Source organism: Rhodnius prolixus, unplaced genomic scaffold (genome assembly GCF_049639745.1).
Source record: "Rhodnius prolixus isolate KJV_2025 unplaced genomic scaffold, Rpr scaffold_2, whole genome shotgun sequence".
NCBI lineage: Eukaryota > Metazoa > Arthropoda > Insecta > Hemiptera > Reduviidae > Rhodnius > Rhodnius prolixus.
The window spans coordinates 62,887,748-62,906,293 of NW_027411592.1; the positions used below are offsets into that span (position 1 = coordinate 62,887,748).

At 32.2% G+C, this 18,546-nt stretch overlaps 2 protein-coding genes across 8 annotated transcripts; both read left to right on the forward strand.

Moving 5' to 3' along the window:
- Window positions 1–48: 48 nt before the first annotated feature.
- LOC141450146 (uncharacterized) lies at window positions 49–18,155 on the forward strand. 5 transcript variants are annotated; one of them, XM_074120274.1, is made up of 7 exons: window positions 49–1,220; window positions 1,305–1,364; window positions 2,324–2,374; window positions 2,556–2,642; window positions 3,518–3,646; window positions 5,488–5,623; window positions 17,870–18,155. In XM_074120274.1, the coding sequence occupies exons 1-6, from the start codon at window positions 1,160–1,162 to the stop codon at window positions 5,499–5,501; spliced, it is 402 nt and encodes a 133-aa protein (XP_073976375.1). In that variant the 5' UTR covers window positions 49–1,159; the 3' UTR covers window positions 5,502–5,623; window positions 17,870–18,155. The 5 variants fall into 5 exon arrangements, with proteins under 5 accessions (XP_073976375.1, XP_073976373.1, XP_073976374.1 ...); XM_074120272.1 differs by lacking the exon at window positions 17,870–18,155 and adding an exon at window positions 6,559–6,812; XM_074120273.1 differs by lacking the exon at window positions 17,870–18,155 and adding an exon at window positions 5,784–6,259 and having other exon boundaries at window positions 5,488–5,710.
- LOC141450144 (uncharacterized) lies at window positions 7,825–16,151 on the forward strand. Of its 3 annotated transcripts, none has more exons than XM_074120266.1 (2): window positions 7,825–8,129; window positions 9,877–16,151. In XM_074120266.1, the coding sequence occupies exon 2, from the start codon at window positions 10,126–10,128 to the stop codon at window positions 11,548–11,550; it is 1,425 nt and encodes a 474-aa protein (XP_073976367.1). In that variant the 5' UTR covers window positions 7,825–8,129; window positions 9,877–10,125; the 3' UTR covers window positions 11,551–16,151. The 3 variants fall into 3 exon arrangements, with proteins under 3 accessions (XP_073976367.1, XP_073976369.1, XP_073976368.1); XM_074120268.1 differs by having other exon boundaries at window positions 7,825–8,073; XM_074120267.1 differs by lacking the exon at window positions 7,825–8,129 and adding an exon at window positions 8,210–8,228.
- Window positions 18,156–18,546: the final 391 nt, after the last annotated feature.

Here is an 18,546-nt window from a genome sequence, read left to right on the forward strand (position 1 = left end):
AAAATTTTGGAAAACTTTGAACATGTAAATAAAAAATAAGGTGGTGACTTTATTTAATTTTTTCCGTCCTCAAAATATTTAAGCTCTTTTATAAGTGTCTTTTATTTGTTATATTTAAGTATTTTCAGAAAAACTGTTAAAACATATATTTTTATTATTATTATTATTTTACTATGACCGTTTTCTACAAAAACTTGGCTAAGTTAATGATTTACATTCATGTGGGACCCAATTGAGTTTCTTCATTTGATTCCTTATTTTTTTCATGCGGAAGCCGTATTTTAAATCTACCACTTGGAGAGTTTGAAATATCCAACTACAGATATCAAAACATTATAGCTCAAGAGCTAATGCGGGCGTATGTAAATAATGTTTTCTGCTTTTAGGTGTGGAAATAGTTAATTGACAAATATTAAACTTTTTGCTTCCACTTACTACTGCTTAAGAACAACTATTACAAAGAATATTTCCCTTTCTTTACGAAATTTTGTAAGAAATATCTTTAGAGGGGGTCACAAGAATTTTAAAAACTAGTTTTTAGAAAATGGTTTATTTACATATTTATGTACGTAGTATATCAGTAAACACTCCAAAACAAAAACTCTATCTTGAAGATGTTTGGCAATTTACCCATAGCTTTCGAATTCTAATATTTGGACCAAAACCAAACACTCCAGCTCTTTCCAGCATACGAGCCATTTGGTCACAAATTTTTAGATGTTCAGAAGAATTTTTTGTTTTTTTCTCAAGCTACACTCTCAATTTATTTCTTAAACATCTTTTAAAATGATAATGAAAAAAAAGTTGATTGTTTTAATTTCTATTTTATTAGAATAAATTTATAGAACGAAAACTTGCGAACACTATCTTTAATCATTGCTACCATCACTGCATTATTTTCCATGTGACATCTAAAGACAGGGGGTTCTTGGTAACATTAAGGGAAGGTTTTAGGGCACGAGTTTCATGAAACTCGTGTTTTGACTGTCAACGGGTTTCATTGAAGTTATTATAATTATTATCTTTTTTTTTTTTTGAACAAAAATGATTTTACAGTTGCAAATTTACGTAAACATGTTTCTCACCTTGTATTTCGTCGGTAAAATTTTATAAAAAACAATGATTTCTTCGAGTTTAGATGTAAACCATTTTTTCAACTATGGAAGCTGAAAATGGTATGTTTTGTGAATTCAAGAAAATATTTCAGCCTCAGCTAGTAGGTAAGTATTTTGTAAGTGTGAAACGAGCAAAGCCCCTAATGTATAAATTCAGTTTTACTAAGTTTGTACTATTATATGTTTTAGTGATTCCAGAACCAGCTTGCAAAATTTCAGAAAGTCGTAATGAAGACAGTGTTGTATGTTGTAAGCATTTGAGTTTAAAAGTTTCTTTCGTTAACGGAAAATCGAAAATTTTAAGCTAAGAATCATATACATGGATAAAACGTTAACATGGCTGATAATTCCACTTTGGTGTTCTCTTATAGAAGCAAAATTTAATTTCTGGATAATAACAATAACATTCCATTGAGATGGGATTTAACTTCCAGTGAGTCCTAACTCCTTCGCCATGGTGGAAGAAGGAGTAGGAGCCAGAGTATACGGGGCTTTTCCATGGTTTGACATCTCTGTAACCTAAATACACTTTCAAGAGAAGTTAGTTTCTGTAATATTTTGTGCTGCAGAGATACATTAATTCCTGGATCGACCATCTGTTCGGACAGTAAGGCGTTCTGAAAGGCTATAAAGTCCTGTGAGGTCTGCTCAAAGCCTTTACTGGACTGATTGGCGATCCAAAAAATTTAATGCTCTCAGCCTGATTATTCAGGCAAATACAAAAATTCATCAAACACGACCATAGATCTCTATAGATTATCAGAAAAAAGTTCTGGAGGGATCCTGTAAAGTTTCTATGGTACCCGAGTTCTTTTATAACACTTAATGTCATTAAGGGCACCTGTAAATTCATGATTAGCTGCTTGCCTTAATTTGCTACAATATTACTCCGGCAAGGCCGGACTACTATTCGGACCTTCTAGTTGCAGTTCTTTTGAGGTAGGTCTATGGGAGATCTATGAGCTCTAAGTAATGGGTGTCACTAGAAATTCTTTGGGATGCAGTGGTATAAGCCTTCCTGAAATCTAATTTAATTTAAATGATAAAAAGGAAAATTGCTTAGAACTTGGGATAAGAATTAAGGGTTCTTTTTTTTATTAATGTTTGTATTGTTGAAAGATGGCTGCTCATGTAACTAGCTTAAAGTGATGTATAATAAGTAAATGCCAAGAATATCATTTGAACACTATATTTTTTCCACATTTTAGATTTTGATGATGAACCGGAAGTGGAGTTACCTATAAAAAAGGAAATATTAGGTAAATGTTTAATTTAATTTTTTGTTTTGTATTACTTTGCAGGTTATCTTGGCTCAAATTTAGTCAAGAGGCAGATCTCTTGCATTAAATTAGTATAGTCCCAACTTTTTACTTTAAAAGTTTTCTTCACCACAGATAATGTCTATTGCAATTTAAATTTGTTTCTTATTATTTCTCTTAGATGAGAGCCAGGATCCTTTGATGTTTTCTGATGATGAGGAGATTGACATTTTGGTTGAAAGAGAAGATAACCAATCGCCCTGTCCTGGTAGGAATTTTCATTTTACTTTTATTTGTTATAAAAGAGTACTAAAAATATGAAGCATTACGGTTACCTGTAATGTAACCTGCTTAACATTAATAGAAATTAAATGTGCAATCGAAATTTAAAGTCAAATATCTTTTCTTCTATAAATTCTAAGTTTCAAGAAAAGATTCAAAATCAGGTTGGAGAAAGTTGTGTGAATTATTTGATTTTATAATGGCTGGCCTTAGCATTGTGGTCAACTAAAATTGTTAAACTTGATATTAATTATGTATATTTATCAATTGAAAATTATTAAGCTAGTCTTATTTCTTATCTGTACACATAATTTATTTTATGTTGGCTTCTTACATTGTTTGATCATTTACTGCTTTTCCTTAGTCTAAAGTATGGCAACTGTAGGTTTGTGACAAAAAAAGGAAGAAAGATATTCAATTTGGCCAACTTATCCATCACCTCATTACCCGAAATACCCAAAATATCTGCTAAACAGATGGTAAGAACAATCGTGCTAGAAGATACTTTCTCCAATCTCCTCGAACAGTCCAGCAGCAATGGTGCTGCAGCAAAGGCACAAAAAAATTAATACCCTCAGCCTGAATATTCGAGCAAATACAACAAACATGATCATAGATCATAGCAACCACTTTTATGATTGATTGAAAATAGGTGGCGCTACCTACCGTAGAATGCCTGCCTGATAATTTTATTTACTGTTACCCCTTGTAGGAAGAAGTAATTGCATTCGTGTTGGCTTTGAGACATCATAATTCTCTCAGAAATCCTTTAATTTCAGTAAACGCAGCGTGAAGCCAAGTAACATAAAGTAAATTGTCTTGTTTGGTCACTCACACGATTTTCTCTTCTTTTTTTTCTAGATGAAGAAGTGAGGCAGATACTGTCTGAAATTGAAAATGAAAAACCTTTAGTATCTCCTCAAAATGATGTGAAAACAGAAATTGGGTTCTGTGAGATTTACAGGCGGAATAATCAAAGAACACTTGTAGGTAATAGGCAAAAGTATTTGAGTAGAATAACATTGACTAAATGTATCAAAGAACAATTGCGCCAAACAGCACATTCATCACGAAATCAACCACGACGTAGAAGAAATAGTATTAAACGTTATTCACCCAGTGATTGGAGTAATGATGTAAGCCACCATCATAAACTAAACAAATCAAATAAAGCCAATTGTAAAATTTCACATGAAATATCACAGAGTGTGGTATTGTCAAAATTTCAAAATGAACTTGAAAGGATTCGTAGAAATGAAAGGGAAAGTTTAAGACGTGTAGATGTGGCTCAACGTTTTCGAACGTTATATAATTTAATATCTGAAGGGCGGACAATACCCCCGCAGAAAATGACCTGCTTATATACATTGACAGAAGCTCAAATATGTATTGAGAATTTAAAACGGCATGAAAGGTTTCTCGTTCAAACAAAACAAAATTTGTTAAAAAGAAATGATCTATTAAATAGCAAATTGCTAGATTTATTTGAAAAATAGTTGTTTAAGTTCTTTTATTTTAAGAAAAATAAGCAGTTATCTTTTTCAAATAGGTTTTAGTAAAGTAAGCGACGTTCCACCAGATACTATTAATTTCTCGTACATTTGCCAAAATAATTAAAATATTTTTCAAATGTATTGATCTCATTTTGAGTTCGGTTTATATATACTAGACAAATATATTTTTATAAAATTTATATATGACTGCATCTTATGTTTCAGAAGCCCTACCTTTTCTTTTATTTCACCTAAGCATATCTAAAACTCTTGTCACCTTTGCGTGATGTATCCGCGCCTTACTGTATTTCGCAACAATTTTCACAAGTTTTTCGTAAATAAAGAAAATATGAAGAAAAGATATTACTTGTAAAAAAAAAAGTCTGTTGTGAACATTGTCATGAATTTGATTTTTTTTTTTTCAACCTTAATGTTGGGGAAATGATACGAAAGGAAACGTTTCTAGGGTACGGTTTTATCCAGTAAAATTCTTTAGTCTTTGTCTAGCATTTTAAAAGTTGAGCATTGAACAAACACGCAATATACCGACTGTGAAAGGTAAGGAATTGTTGGTGTGCTTGTGAAACAGGTACTTCCTTTTGTGAAATTGCCAGTCGTTTAGACCATATACTTGTTTTTATGCTTAGAGTATGTAGATATTGGTTTGAGTACGCATCAGTAAATCAATTTATGGACATCCAAAAGGAATTCTTTTAAACTATAGATTTTCCACCTTTGACGAATGAGTCTAAGGATTTTTGCCTCTCAGTTGCTGTTGGGTTGAATAAAGATTTATGGCAAAAGGTGTCCATATGAAAATTTTACCGCCGTAAAAACGTTATTTGGTCGACACTCCTAGCGACCATGTCGAAGGCTACCCCAATGTAATGGTAATAATCCGTGACTTCTTAAGGTCAACAAGCTCCAACGATGCCAAACTACATTAGGTTAACTAATGGAACCATATTTTCTTTAGTGAACCGTCAGTTTTTTTTCTATGGCAAAATAATATAAGAATGACTTGAGAGAAAGATCAATTATAAATTAGCAGTGCAAAGTCGTATAGTCGTTACATTAGTTTTCATATTACCTCTGGTTACAGCTTTAAAAAGCACCAAATATTCTTAATTAACAAGTCCAGATGAAAAATTATTTGTTTCAAAGAAACATCTAATGGATACCTCTAAAAAAATATATATGGCAAAATATGTAAGAACCATTTTTAAGATGTAATTATAGATTTCCCGACAAACTTCTAAAAATAAAATTATATGTACATATTTTGGTTTTGATTAACACTTCATTAAAATTATTAAGATGTTTGATTGTTTGCTACAGGGGCGGGCTCGTAGAATATTTGTAGTTTGAACGATGGCTGCAGCACCGTTTGCCAGATATATTACCTTATTACCTTCTCTAACTGTAACCCTACTGTGACTGAATATCGTCCAAGATCAATTATGCAGGGTATAATGTAAGTAAAATTCGATGTTGTAGTGTACATTTTCTTGTGGATGTTATTATATTTCTTCTGTGATTTAGATATCTCGTAAAGACATAGGTATTCTCAGTTGTTTTTAATTTGGTTAAAAATTAATTTACTTTTTTTAGAAAAATAATTACTATTGTTTTAGTGCTATGGGAAGATGTAACTAAACTGTTGAACGCGTTTCTACATCAGAAGTACAAAAATGCTGCTAAAGTAGTAGTTAAAAAAAGATATTGAAAATCTTACAGTGCTAAAGCTATTAGAAACATTTTACTTCCATAAGACTATGCCATCTTTGAATTCTTTTCTGATGAATTCAGTTTATTTATTAAGTTATAATAATTTCGTAACGAGAATAACACGGAATTTTTAAGATTCTATTAAAGCTTTGGTCTCTTCTGACTTTCATTAGAGAGGAGATCGTGAGGCCACTATCGCTTAAGACGTTTTGAAGGATTCTTGATATCTTATTATTACTTGTCGTAATTCTCAAGATCTTTTTTTTTTCTACAAGAAATTAATTTTTTTTTTTTTTTACTACATTTTGGCAAAAGCATTATAAATCAGAATTAATAAAACTGTTTTTTGTTATCCATCAATAAAAAACTAAATCACACTCCATCTATTTTGCTTCGCTGATTTTAACCTTGATAGCACATTTCTTTCATTTCAATCGTTTTCGGATTTTCAACCATTCATCAGAGGTTGATTCGTCAGTTTTCAGCACAGCATTTGATTCCAACTATGCCTCAGTTATAAACTACCCTTGCTGACTCTTACTCTATAAATCAACCTCTAACGTTGAATGTAAATCCGAAAAGGTTATAATTATTAGAAAAAAACATGCGTGCTACGAAATAAGCAGTGATATCCAATACTGCAAATCTAACCGTAGTTTCAATTTATTTATTTTTTTTCAGATTTGCAAATGAACAAATAAAAGAATAAAAAAGAAGAGAAATATATTCTAAAAAGCAAGAATTTTAAATAGCTCTCAATCTAAAAAAAAAGTGTTTTTAATTGAAATTTAGTGAAAGTTATGGTAATAATTACAACATAAAACGGCCTGTTGTGGCAAAAAAAGACTAAAATAATTTTAGAAAGTACTACGGTTAATATAGAATTATATTTGTTGGAAGGATATTTCTGTGAAGTTCACCGGTTGTACCATGGAGGCTCAGAATAAAGTAGTTCTTTTTAGCCATAAAAGCGCACAGGAGGTTTTGGAAGAAAGTCAAGAAGCGTATGTAGGGGGAAGATCATTTAAATGTAATCAATGTAAATATGTTTTTGCAACGTTTGAGATTTTGAAAGCTCATCTACAAACGCATTCAAGCAATTCTTTGCACAGTGAAAACCGTTACCCTTATCCAACCACAATGGGTCTCTATGTTCATAAACGAAGAAGTTCTCGCAAAAAAATATTTAAATGTAGTGAATGTGAATATACCTGTAAAAATGCGGGAGATTATAAGAGGCATACGTACACTCATACAGGAGAGAAGCCATACAAGTGTAAACTGTGTGAATACAGTTCTACCAGAACAAATTATTTGAGATCACATATGCTAACCCATACAGGAGTCAACCCATATAAATGTAGTGAATGCGATTATAGCTGTAAAACGCCAAATAGTTTGAACGCACATAAGCGAACACATACGGGCGAACACCCTTATGCATGTAGTGAATGTCCATACAGTTCTATCTGGTCCAGTGCTTTGAAAACCCATATGAGAATACATACAGGCGAGAACCCATATACATGCAGTGAATGCGAATACACCTGCAAAACGTCAAGTCATTTTCGAGCCCACCTGCGTATACATACTGGAGAGACACCTTATAAATGTAATACATGTGAATATAGTTGTAAAAGGTCGGGTATTTTGAAAAGACATATGCGAATCCATTCAGGAAAGAGGCCATATAAATGTAAAGAATGTGATTACAGTAGCATAGACCCTGGAAGCTTGAAAAGACACATGCGTACACATTCAGGCGAGAAGCCATATTCATGTCGTGAATGTGATTACAGTTCTGCAAGATCTAGTGGTTTAAAAGTACATATGCGAAAACATACAGGCGAGAACCCATACACTTGTAATGAATGTGAATACAGCTGTAAAACGTCAAGTGATTTAAAATTACATATGCGATCACATACAGATGAGAACGATTTTACGTGAAGTGAGTCCGAATTCAACTGTTAAGTGCCGTTTGTAAAGATGTATGCTAATATATTTAGGATTCGAGAATCCGTATACAAATAGTGAGTGCCGATGTAAAAATAAAATTTTTAAAAATTTTCAGGTAATTTTTACTCTTAAGTGAAATTTATACATGCAAGTCATTTGGAAAAGTAGTAGATGGCAGTGTACAGAAGCAAGATGACAACTGTTTAACTTGTTGCACATTAAATTATGGTGTTAAATGTAAATGTTCTCTATGTATTGATTAATAATATCCAAGTCCATATGCAGGGTATAATGTAAATAAAATTTGATGTTGTAGTGTAGATTCTCTTGTGGATGTAATTTTATTTCTTCTGTGATTTAGATATCTGTTCAGATATCTCGTAAAGACATAGGTATTCTCAGTTGTTTTTAATTTGGTTAAAAATTAATTTACTTTTTTTAGAAAAATAATTACTATTGTTTTAGTGCTATGGGAAGATGTAACTAAACTGTTGAACGCGTTTCTACATCAGAAGTACAAAAATGCTGCTAAAGTAGTAGTTAAAAAAAGATATTGAAAATCTTACAGTGCTAAAGCTATTAGAAACATTTTACTTCCATAAGACTATGCCATCTTTGAATTCTTTTCTGATGAATTCAGTTTATTTATTAAGTTATAATAATTTCGTAACGAGAATAACACGGAATTTTTAAGATTCTATTAAAGCTTTGGTCTCTTCTGACTTTCATTAGAGAGGAGATCGTGAGGCCACTATCGCTTAAGACGTTTTGAAGGATTCTTGATATCTTATTATTACTTGTCGTAATTCTCAAGATCTTTTTTTTCCCTCAAGAAATTAATTTTTTTTTTTGTCTGTTGCTTCATTTTGGCAAAAGCTTTATAATTCAGAATTAATAAAACTATTTTTGTTATCCATCAATAAAAAACTAAATCACACTCCATCTATTTTGCTTCGCTGATTTTAACCTTGATAGCACATTTCTTTCATTTCAATCGTTTTCGGATTTTTAACCATTCATCAGAGGTTGATTCATCAGTTTTCAGCACAGCATTTGATTCCAACTATTTCTCAGTTATAAACTACCCTTGCTGACTCTTACTCTATAAATCAACCTCTGACGTTGAATGAAAACCCGAAAAGGTTATAATTATTAGAAAAAAATTAATGTGTGGCTGTGTTATGGACACGGCCGTGTGTTGTACGTGAATACGTTTACGTAACGGGTTATATTTTTTATATAAAATATTTTTATTTATGTATTTAGAAAGAAATCAAGGAAACAAATCGACGATCGAACACAATCTATGCCTATACAGTCCGTTGTCGATGTAGAAGCGATTTCATCATCCACTTCCCTAATTTCAACCGCACCAGCTGCATATATACTGACACCGTCGTTGATCCGCTCGGCCGCGTACATTCTTATACGTTCCCGGCACAGCTTGACTCGGTCATATGGTGTTTTATTATTACCATTCGATTGTTCTTGAGAAGCCCTTTCCAACCGTATATGATCTCTGTATTTCGTTTTGGCTTTTCGACGCGTATAGGCCGACATTATATATTTTTGATAATATTTTTTATTTTAACACCTTATTATATTCACTGTCACTATTTTACACTAATGCTTTATATGCAATCGATAGATTGTGACGACAGCTGACGATTAATACTTAAACGAACATCGTAGCTTCTCCGAGTCAAAAGTTATAGTAATTGCAAATCTCGATACGCAGCAAAATTATCTCAAAATGGCGGCGCTTCCCCCTCCAACGCGCGCGATGCGTCACAGTCCTCGCTTATCGTAATGAATTCTTTAATCCATTAGCTATCCAGTCGTCTATCTAGATTCGAAACTATAATGCCAAACTGTATCCCCCGATTTTGTTATCATTAGGTTTTTTGGATTGCCACCATATGATTCAAATTTAAAGACGTATTCACGTCAAAACATGCGTGCTACAAAATAAGCAGTGATATCCAATACTGCAAATCTAACCGTAGTTTCAATTTATTTATTTTGGTTTTTTTTTTTCAGATTTGCAAATGAACAAATAAAAGAATAAAAAAGAAGAGAAACATATTCTAAAAAACAAGAATTTCTAAATAGCTCTCAATCTAAAAAAAAGAGTTTTTAATTGAAATTTAGTGAAAGTTATGGTAATAATTGCAACATAAAACGACCTGTTGTGGCAAAAAAAGACTAAAATAATTTTAGAAAGTACTACGGTTAATATAGAATTATATTTGTTGGAAGGATATTTTTGTGAAGTTCACCGGTTGTACCATGGAGGCTCAGAATAAAGGAGTTCTTTTTAGCCATAAAAGCGCACAGGAGGTTTTGGAAGAAAGTCAAGAAGCGTATGTAGGGGGAAGATCATTTAAATGTAATCAATGTAAACATGTTTTTGCAACGTTTGAGATTTTGAAAGCTCATCTACAAACGCATTCAAGCAATTCTTTGCACCCTTATCCAACCACAATGGGTCTCTATGTTCATGAACGAAGTAGTTCTCGCAAAAAAATATTTAAATGTAGTGTATGTGAATATACCTGTGAAAATTCGGTAGATTATAAGAGGCATACGTACACTCATACAGGAGAGAAGCCATACAAGTGTAAACTGTGTGAATACAGTTCTACCAGAACAAATTATTTGAGATCACATATGCTAACCCATACAGGAGGCAACCCATATAAATGTAGTGAATGCGATTATAGCTGTAAAACGCCAAAGAGTTTGAATGCACATAAGCTAACACATACGGGCGAACACCCTTATACATGTAGTGAATGTCCATACAGTTCTATCTGGTCCAGTGCTTTGAAAACCCATATGAGAATACATACAGGCGAGAACCCATACACATGCAGTGAATGTGAATATAAATGCAAAACGTCAAGTCATTTTCGACTCCACATGCGTAAACATACTGGAGAGTCACCTTATAAATGTAATATATGTGAATATAGTTGTAAAAGGTCGAGTATTTTGAAAAGACATATGCGAATCCATTCTGGAGAGAGGCCATATAAATGTAAAGAATGTGATTACAGTAGCATAGACCCTGGAAGCTTGAAAAGACACATGCGTACACATTTAGACGAGAAGCCATATTCATGTAGTGAATGTGATTACGGTAGCATAGACCCTGGAAGCTTGAAAAGACACATGCGTACACATTCAGGCGAGAAGCCATATTCATGTCGTGAATGTGATTACAGTTCTGCAAGATCTAGTGGTTTAAAAGTACATATGCGAAAACATACAGGCGAGAACCCATACACTTGTAATGAATGTGAATACACCTGTAATACGTCAAGTCATTTTCGAGCCCACCTGCGTATACATACTGGAGAGACACCTTATAAATGTAATACATGTGAATATAGTTGTAAAACGTCTGGTATTTTGAAAAGACATATGCGAATCCATTCAGGAGAGAGGCCATATAAATGTAAAGAATGTGATTACAGTAGCGTAGACCCTGGAAGCTTGAAAAGACACATGCGTACACATTCAGGCGAGAAGCCATATTCATGTCGTGAATGTGATTACAGTTCTGCAAGATCTAGTGGTTTAAAAGTACATATGCGAAAACATACAGGCGAGAACCCATACACTTGTAATGAATGTGAATACAGCTGTAAAACGTCAAGTGATTTAAAATTACATATGCGGTCACATACAGATGAGAACGATTTTACGTGAAGTGAGTCCGAATTCAACTGTTAAGTGCCATTTGTAAAGATGTATGCTAATATATTTAGGATTCGAGAATCCGTATACAAATAGTGAATGCCGATTTAAAAATGAAAATTTAAAAAAAACTGCTAAAACGTACTTCTTAAAACTGCTTTAAACAGAAGAACTTGCTTTCGTAAATTATTTTTGGAAGATTAGATTATGGTTCTTTCAAGGCGTTTTAAATATTAACTGTATATACAAATGGGTATCCCAGGTAATTTTTACTCCTAAGTGAAATTTATACATGCAAGTCATTTGGAAAAGTAGTAGATGGCAGTGTACAGAAGCAAGATGACAACTGTTTAACTTGTTGCACATTAAATTATGGTGTTAAATGTAAATTTTCTCTATGTATTGATTAATAATATCCAAGTTTTTTTGTAACTGTCAATGATTTCTGTTTCTTTAGTATATTATTTCTAGATTGGGACATCAATACAAATGGTGAGAACAGTTCGTAGCAGTATGTGAACCCCATTTTTTTAAAGTTTTTAGGCATAGTTATTGATTTCAATCTCACCTGGCGCGGATACATGCAGGGGAGTTGTGGTAAGCTGTCATGATTGATCAATCTGTTTAAAAGCAGATAGATTTAATATCTTAATAAATGTTGAAAACTGCGTATTTCTGATTGTTTCCGGCAAAGCTGGGATGTACCTAATCACTGTGGGGAGCAGCCTCAGACATTAATCATGAATTTTAAAGTGCAGATAAAGTCCTTAATGTTTAATAGGGGAAAAACAAAAATTTATAACCTTCATTAAAAGAGAATATTACCTCCTTCATACATTTACGCGAATATAATGTATGATAATGATAATAAGTCTTAGAAGAGAAGGTTATTACCTCAGAGGTTATCGTCTGGGTTTGAAACCAGTTGCTGGCTCTTGGATTTGTTTTAATTTCACTTGGTCTGACATGAATGCGTGACTCATCTCCCAAATATCTCTTAAGTTAAAAACAATTATGTCCCATTCCTGTTTTGCTAGCTTCAGCCTAAAAAAAAAAAAAGGGAACAACACGAATAGTCAGTCGTAGCAATTATGGATGAAAATTTTAGTCCAAAGGTAGATGAAAAGGTGCATTATTAGCCAGTCGCTGCTTTACTCTAACACCGGGAGAAGTATTACACATGCAACCGTTATCATCATCCAGCCAGTCGCATCTTCCTGGTGGCATCAAGACAAAATATCTACTTTGAGCTTTCCACGATTTTCCAATATCTTAGCACTTCAAAATGTATATTTCCGGAAAAACTCAAAACAAAAATAAAACAACAGAAAATATAATTTGTTTTTTATTACTCCAAAGAAATACACAAATATTGTATGTATTATTCTTTTTAATTTCTCAAATAAGTAGAGGTAACATGTCATCTGGTTGTATAATGTATATCCCTCCAAAGAATTAAAAGTTTTTTAAAAAAATTGTAGTTTTTATTTATTTTTGCTTAAACATTTTATCATTATTTTATCTTCTATTTGTTAAGACATACTAAGAAGAAATAATATTTATATAAACTATGGAAGGCACTTTCAACAAATAAGTATCACAATCAAAAGATGCTGTGATAGCGGTCTGCTTTCTTTTAAAATATATTTTAATTTTACATCGTTTTTTTGTTTGGAAAAATGCTATTTATAATAATAAAACATTTAAAATCTTAAAAAAAAGAAGCTAAATCATAAAAAAAAATGTTTAAAAAAATGAAATATAGTACTAGAAAAAAAATGGCACAAGCGAAGTAAAAAATAATATTAACAAAAATTGTGCAGAATAGGTGGGGAATCTAATAGTTAAAAAACGTATTCCTAAATCTTAAATTTTGTCCCAAATTTTTGTTGAGATATTCATTCTATTCCGTGTATTCAATGTATACAAAAGAAAATTTATTATTTATTAAACAATAAATAATCTCAGAAGCCCGTTCTTTGCAAATAGGCTTACGAGTGTATTCCCTATTTTAAATAATATTTTAAAAAGAAACCGTAAGCTGTATGACTTGAATCATTGATTACGTTACACCCCAAGAAAATTTAGAAATATTAAGAGTTTCAATAGCTAGCATTAACTTGGAAACCCATAATCAGACTTCCAAAAAGTATTTGTCAGAATCTATGCACAAATTGTTGGAATTACCGGTATTAGAATTTAGTTTTTTTTTTTTTTACGGAGATCAGCGTACTGAAGGTGTTAAATAAAAAGACAGAGAAATGAAGAGAAGGGTTGTAGTGTGGAACCCTTAGAATTCAAGTCTCATTCATGTCGCGGACATGTAAATAGGATTATCAGGTAAAGTCCTACCTACGATGATGGATGATCGAACAATGAGAAGATGATCGAAGGTAACATGTACAAGAACAGAAATTACAAAAGTGCGACTTAATTCTGACAAATACTTTTCTAATGATAACATTATTCGTTTTACATAAAATACAAGTAGGTTTTTCCCCAAGTTCGTCTCCTAAATTTCTTGAATCAAATGCTTCTATATATTTGGATTTGAATTTAAGAAAGAAAAACTAAAATATACACAAACTAAAAAAACCAAGTACCTCAAAAATAAATATTAATCACTGGGGATTTGTCACCATCTTTACTTAAAACTATTTCTTTGTATTTTATTATTTTCAACCTCAATTTATTATAATTTACAATTTTTTTTTTTTTTTAAAAAAATAAAAAGAAGCTGAAAAAGTTATTACAATCACAAAAAGAAAATTCTACTTCACTTTTATCCGTAAATAATAAATACTTTTTTGCGAAACATAAATTATTGCATATTTATATGTCTAATTACAACTTTTTTTCTGTACATAAAAATTTATTAGTTATAAATTAGAATTTTTTTTTATCGGATTGGGAGATTTTTAAAATAAAAGCTTAACTTCATGTATCTTTATGTAATTCCTATAATTATGACTTTCTTTATCAACTTCAACCAGGACAGAAATTAAGTAAATAAAAAATATAAGCAGGTTTATTCAATGAAACTCTGATTTAGTTCATTTTTGTTGAAAGATAATTTCATGTCGTCCACTTTTCTATAAATAATTCTCTTATTTACTTCATAGCTGATTTTATTTTTACTTTCAGTCTTGTACAATCAATGGAGAGGCTCATTTCTTCTCGCATCTTTTTCTTTTTGAACATTTTCTATCAAAACACTACCAATGATATTAATCACAAATTAATCCTATCAAGATAGCAGAACTGGTAATCAGATTCTTTTAATAAACCCGACGTCTCTCTTTGAAGTTGGGTGTCTGAAACCCAAAGTATCCGCATGCTTTGTCGGCTAAAATCAATGTCAGAATGCAGCAGACCTTTCTGAAAAACTGAAACTTGAACATTATTCAATTAATAGAAAACAGAAGGCCCCCCGTTTATTATTCAAAATAAAAAAAAAAAATTAACAAATTCATTAAAGATTAGATTGATGCATAAATACGTGATTTTATTTCTTATTTCCTCCACTCCAGGATGCACTGATGAATGGGCATTATTATCAGTATGATTGTGGGTAAATCTTTGTGAGTTTGAAGTGCACAAAGTATGTACTTCAGTACGAATTTGGAAAAAGTTACTTGACGAATTGGTTCTGCCAATGGAGCAAAAGCTGATGCTCCAATTACAGCTTGAAAGCAGTTTTTGGCCTATTCTGATAAGGAATTTTTTTTATATTAATGATTCTACATATTTAGTCGAACTAGTCACTGTGATGGACCATACACATAGTTGCATGTCATTTGCAACATACTGGAATGCTTCAGAAATTGGAGTTTTGGATTTCGCAACAATTTTTCTGATTTAAGTACAAATAATGGACCAAATTTAGCAATATTGAGGACTCTTGTTATCCTCAGGACATGGGCGGACGATGCTATCACGTAGAGAGTTGAGGAGACCCATGGAGATGGAATCCACTCGACTGCTTGTAACTATTAAACGGTTGGTTGGCTTTTCCGGACGTACCAACAACTGCGATGGTTAATCGCCTATAAGCTGCTTTCTATGCCTCAAGCTTACTTCCATTATCGAGGAAGTGAAAGGTCGTCTGTTACAAGATTAAACCGGCAGGTTTCTTTAGGAGCAAGGTGGGCAATAACATCTTTAAACCCCATTTTTCGTGAAATCTCTTGTGTTACCTACGTTTCGAGATTGAATTTTTTGGCTCTGATAATAGTGACTTGTGATGAGAGTGGATTCTGCGCGACAATAACATACGTCCAGGAAAATGGTTGGTAAATAAGGCTGAGACTTTAAAACACTCTTCCCCAATATTGGTTGCAGTATAGTGGTGGTCGGCGGCTTGTGTACATTTTACACCACGCCATCAATGCACAAAGATATTGTCATGAAATCGATTAAATGTTTCGAAAATTATGCTAACCACAGCTAGCATTAGTCAGTCAGTAGAAGGTGCACTAAAGAGATACGTGAACGATTTCAGAATGGATGGAAGATCTGGTACTTGATCTACTTCGACTCTGGCATTCATTGGATGTGAGTTCACTGATTTCCAGTCCGAAATGACGCTATTACTTGTTGTGTTTCAGACGAGCGGACAAAAAAAGGGGTTTCACCTGTTTGGATTTATAGAGCTTCGTTGAAGGTACTAAATTCTTGTATCTCCATAAAAATTGTTCATCTAGTCTGGATGCCAGACCAACTGAGGATTTCGGGTGGATAGGCGACTAAAAATCGGGCGCCTTACTCACTCCAATTCATCGGTTCTAAGCCAGCCCATATTTTTTCGAGCTTACTAGTGGGGACAGTCTCGCAGCATTTCATCTTTAAGGGCTATTGGCACAGTAGGATGTTGGAATCGGGGTCTATGCAGTGATATTACGAACCTCTCACAGGTACTAAGCTGGTAGGTTAGTTCCCTCATTTGGCATAGCGTCTTAAGGAATCACCTTTACAAACTAGAGATTTTGTTAGACCGTCCTTGTAGGGTTTGTGGAAGGAATAAGGGACTTAGAAAAGCGCAAGGCTTAGTCCCCATTCCTAAGGGACTTAAACCCTTAAAAAAAATCCTGAAATTTATGCATTAACCTATTTATTATTTATTTGAAATAATAAATTAAACAAAATTAATTAAATAATATTTGGTTTTTTTTAACACCACATGGAGTCTAATTTAAATTGAGCTTATTGAAATTACACCTTAAAAAGTGCAAATTATGTTTGTAACACAAAACTTGGACAAATAAATTACCACCTCTCTCTCTTTTTTTACTTTTTGATTAAATACATTAAAAATGACTGGATTGTGAGTTTTTAATCTATTATAAGTTAAAACTCTCTCATTGATCAATTCGTAGAAATATATTAATTTCGCACAGAGGGGGAGTACTTGAATAGTTGATTTTTTTAAAATATAAAATTATGTTTACAATAAACTCACGCAAAGGGTGAGAAAAACTAAAAAATGTATTTACAAAAATAACTAAAATTTCACCATTATGTCGTCTCTCTAAAACAACTTTTCTTATAATATATATATATATATATATATGCAATTTAATTAACAATGATAATAATAAAAATAGAAAGAAAGTGTATTGAAACAAAAAAACAAATCAAAAAAACTGTCACGTCAATAACAACATGAACGCAGCAAACATGTCATAATCACTACGATTCATTACAATTCTTAACAAGTCTTATCTCAAATTACAAAAAAAAAAATCTATTCATCAAACTTATCCAAAAATTGTTAATTAATTTTTTAAAAAAAAGCTATTTCATTTACACAATCAATCATTTAAAAAAATTCCTATTAATTCAGCGGACTGGTTGATTAAAAAAAAAACCTTCCTTAAAAGATAACCTTTTTTGTGAATCGAACATTCTAAGATGTAATCTATAAATATGTCGAAGAAAGTTATTTGATTTCATAAAATTATTAACATGAAAAAAATTTTCTATTGTTACAAAATAAATAAATAAAACCGGCAAGCTAAGAATATCCGATTGTTCCTTTCAAGAAATCATTCAGTGTGAATGCTTATTAAGGTTGAATTATGTACGATAATTTACGGTTCGATATAATCGCTAAATTTTGTAAACGGTGGTAATCTAAAACTTCATCTATATTTCAACTCTTCTTTTGTACTAATTGTAGATGAAATAGGCCAATCATCTTCATGCAAGCAGAGTAAAAAAAGAATCGCGGACAAATAAGAGGACTGCTAGATTTTTTTTTAAAAATAAAATTTCAATTTATTGAGAAAAAATTATAATGAGTTCTTGACAAGCGCAAATAATTCATTTCTAGGAAAACGAATAAGAGGAGCTATCGAAAGTCTGGGTGGTTTTTAGATAAGAAGAATTATTTGCCAAGCAGGAAGAGGTAATAACCACAGAATGGCCGATATTTCTGCAACCACAGAAGTGCTTAGAGCGCCTATAGGTACGGATCCCACATAATGTAAGTCACCACCCTAGTATCTTCCGGGATTGGATATGTAGTAATTGAAGCCAAAAAATTTTCAATGAAATCTTTCCATATATGAAATGGAATTAGAATCCTGGAGTCAACTTAAAAGAACCAAAATAAGTAAGAGGCACATAATTAAAATTAAATTTTGCACCAAGAAAAAGTCGTACAAAAAAAAAAAAAAAACAAACAGAAAAACACAGCCCAGCACTTCAAGCCTGTACCGCTCAACCATGCATTCAATACCTACAATAAAAATCACATAATCAGAACCCAAAAGTACTAAGACTGAGCTAATATTTGGCAATTATGTAGATCGTAAACTATACTTTTTAAAGCATAGAAACTAACCAAAATCTTGACAATGTGATAAATAATCTTCCCACACAAGGTCACAGTGTAGTTTAAATCTGCTTTTATGACCAATCTTAAATCAAACAAAACCACTGAATGAAATCCGAATTTACTAAACAGGGAAAATCTCGTAACATGTTCAGAACTAACAAAATTAACAT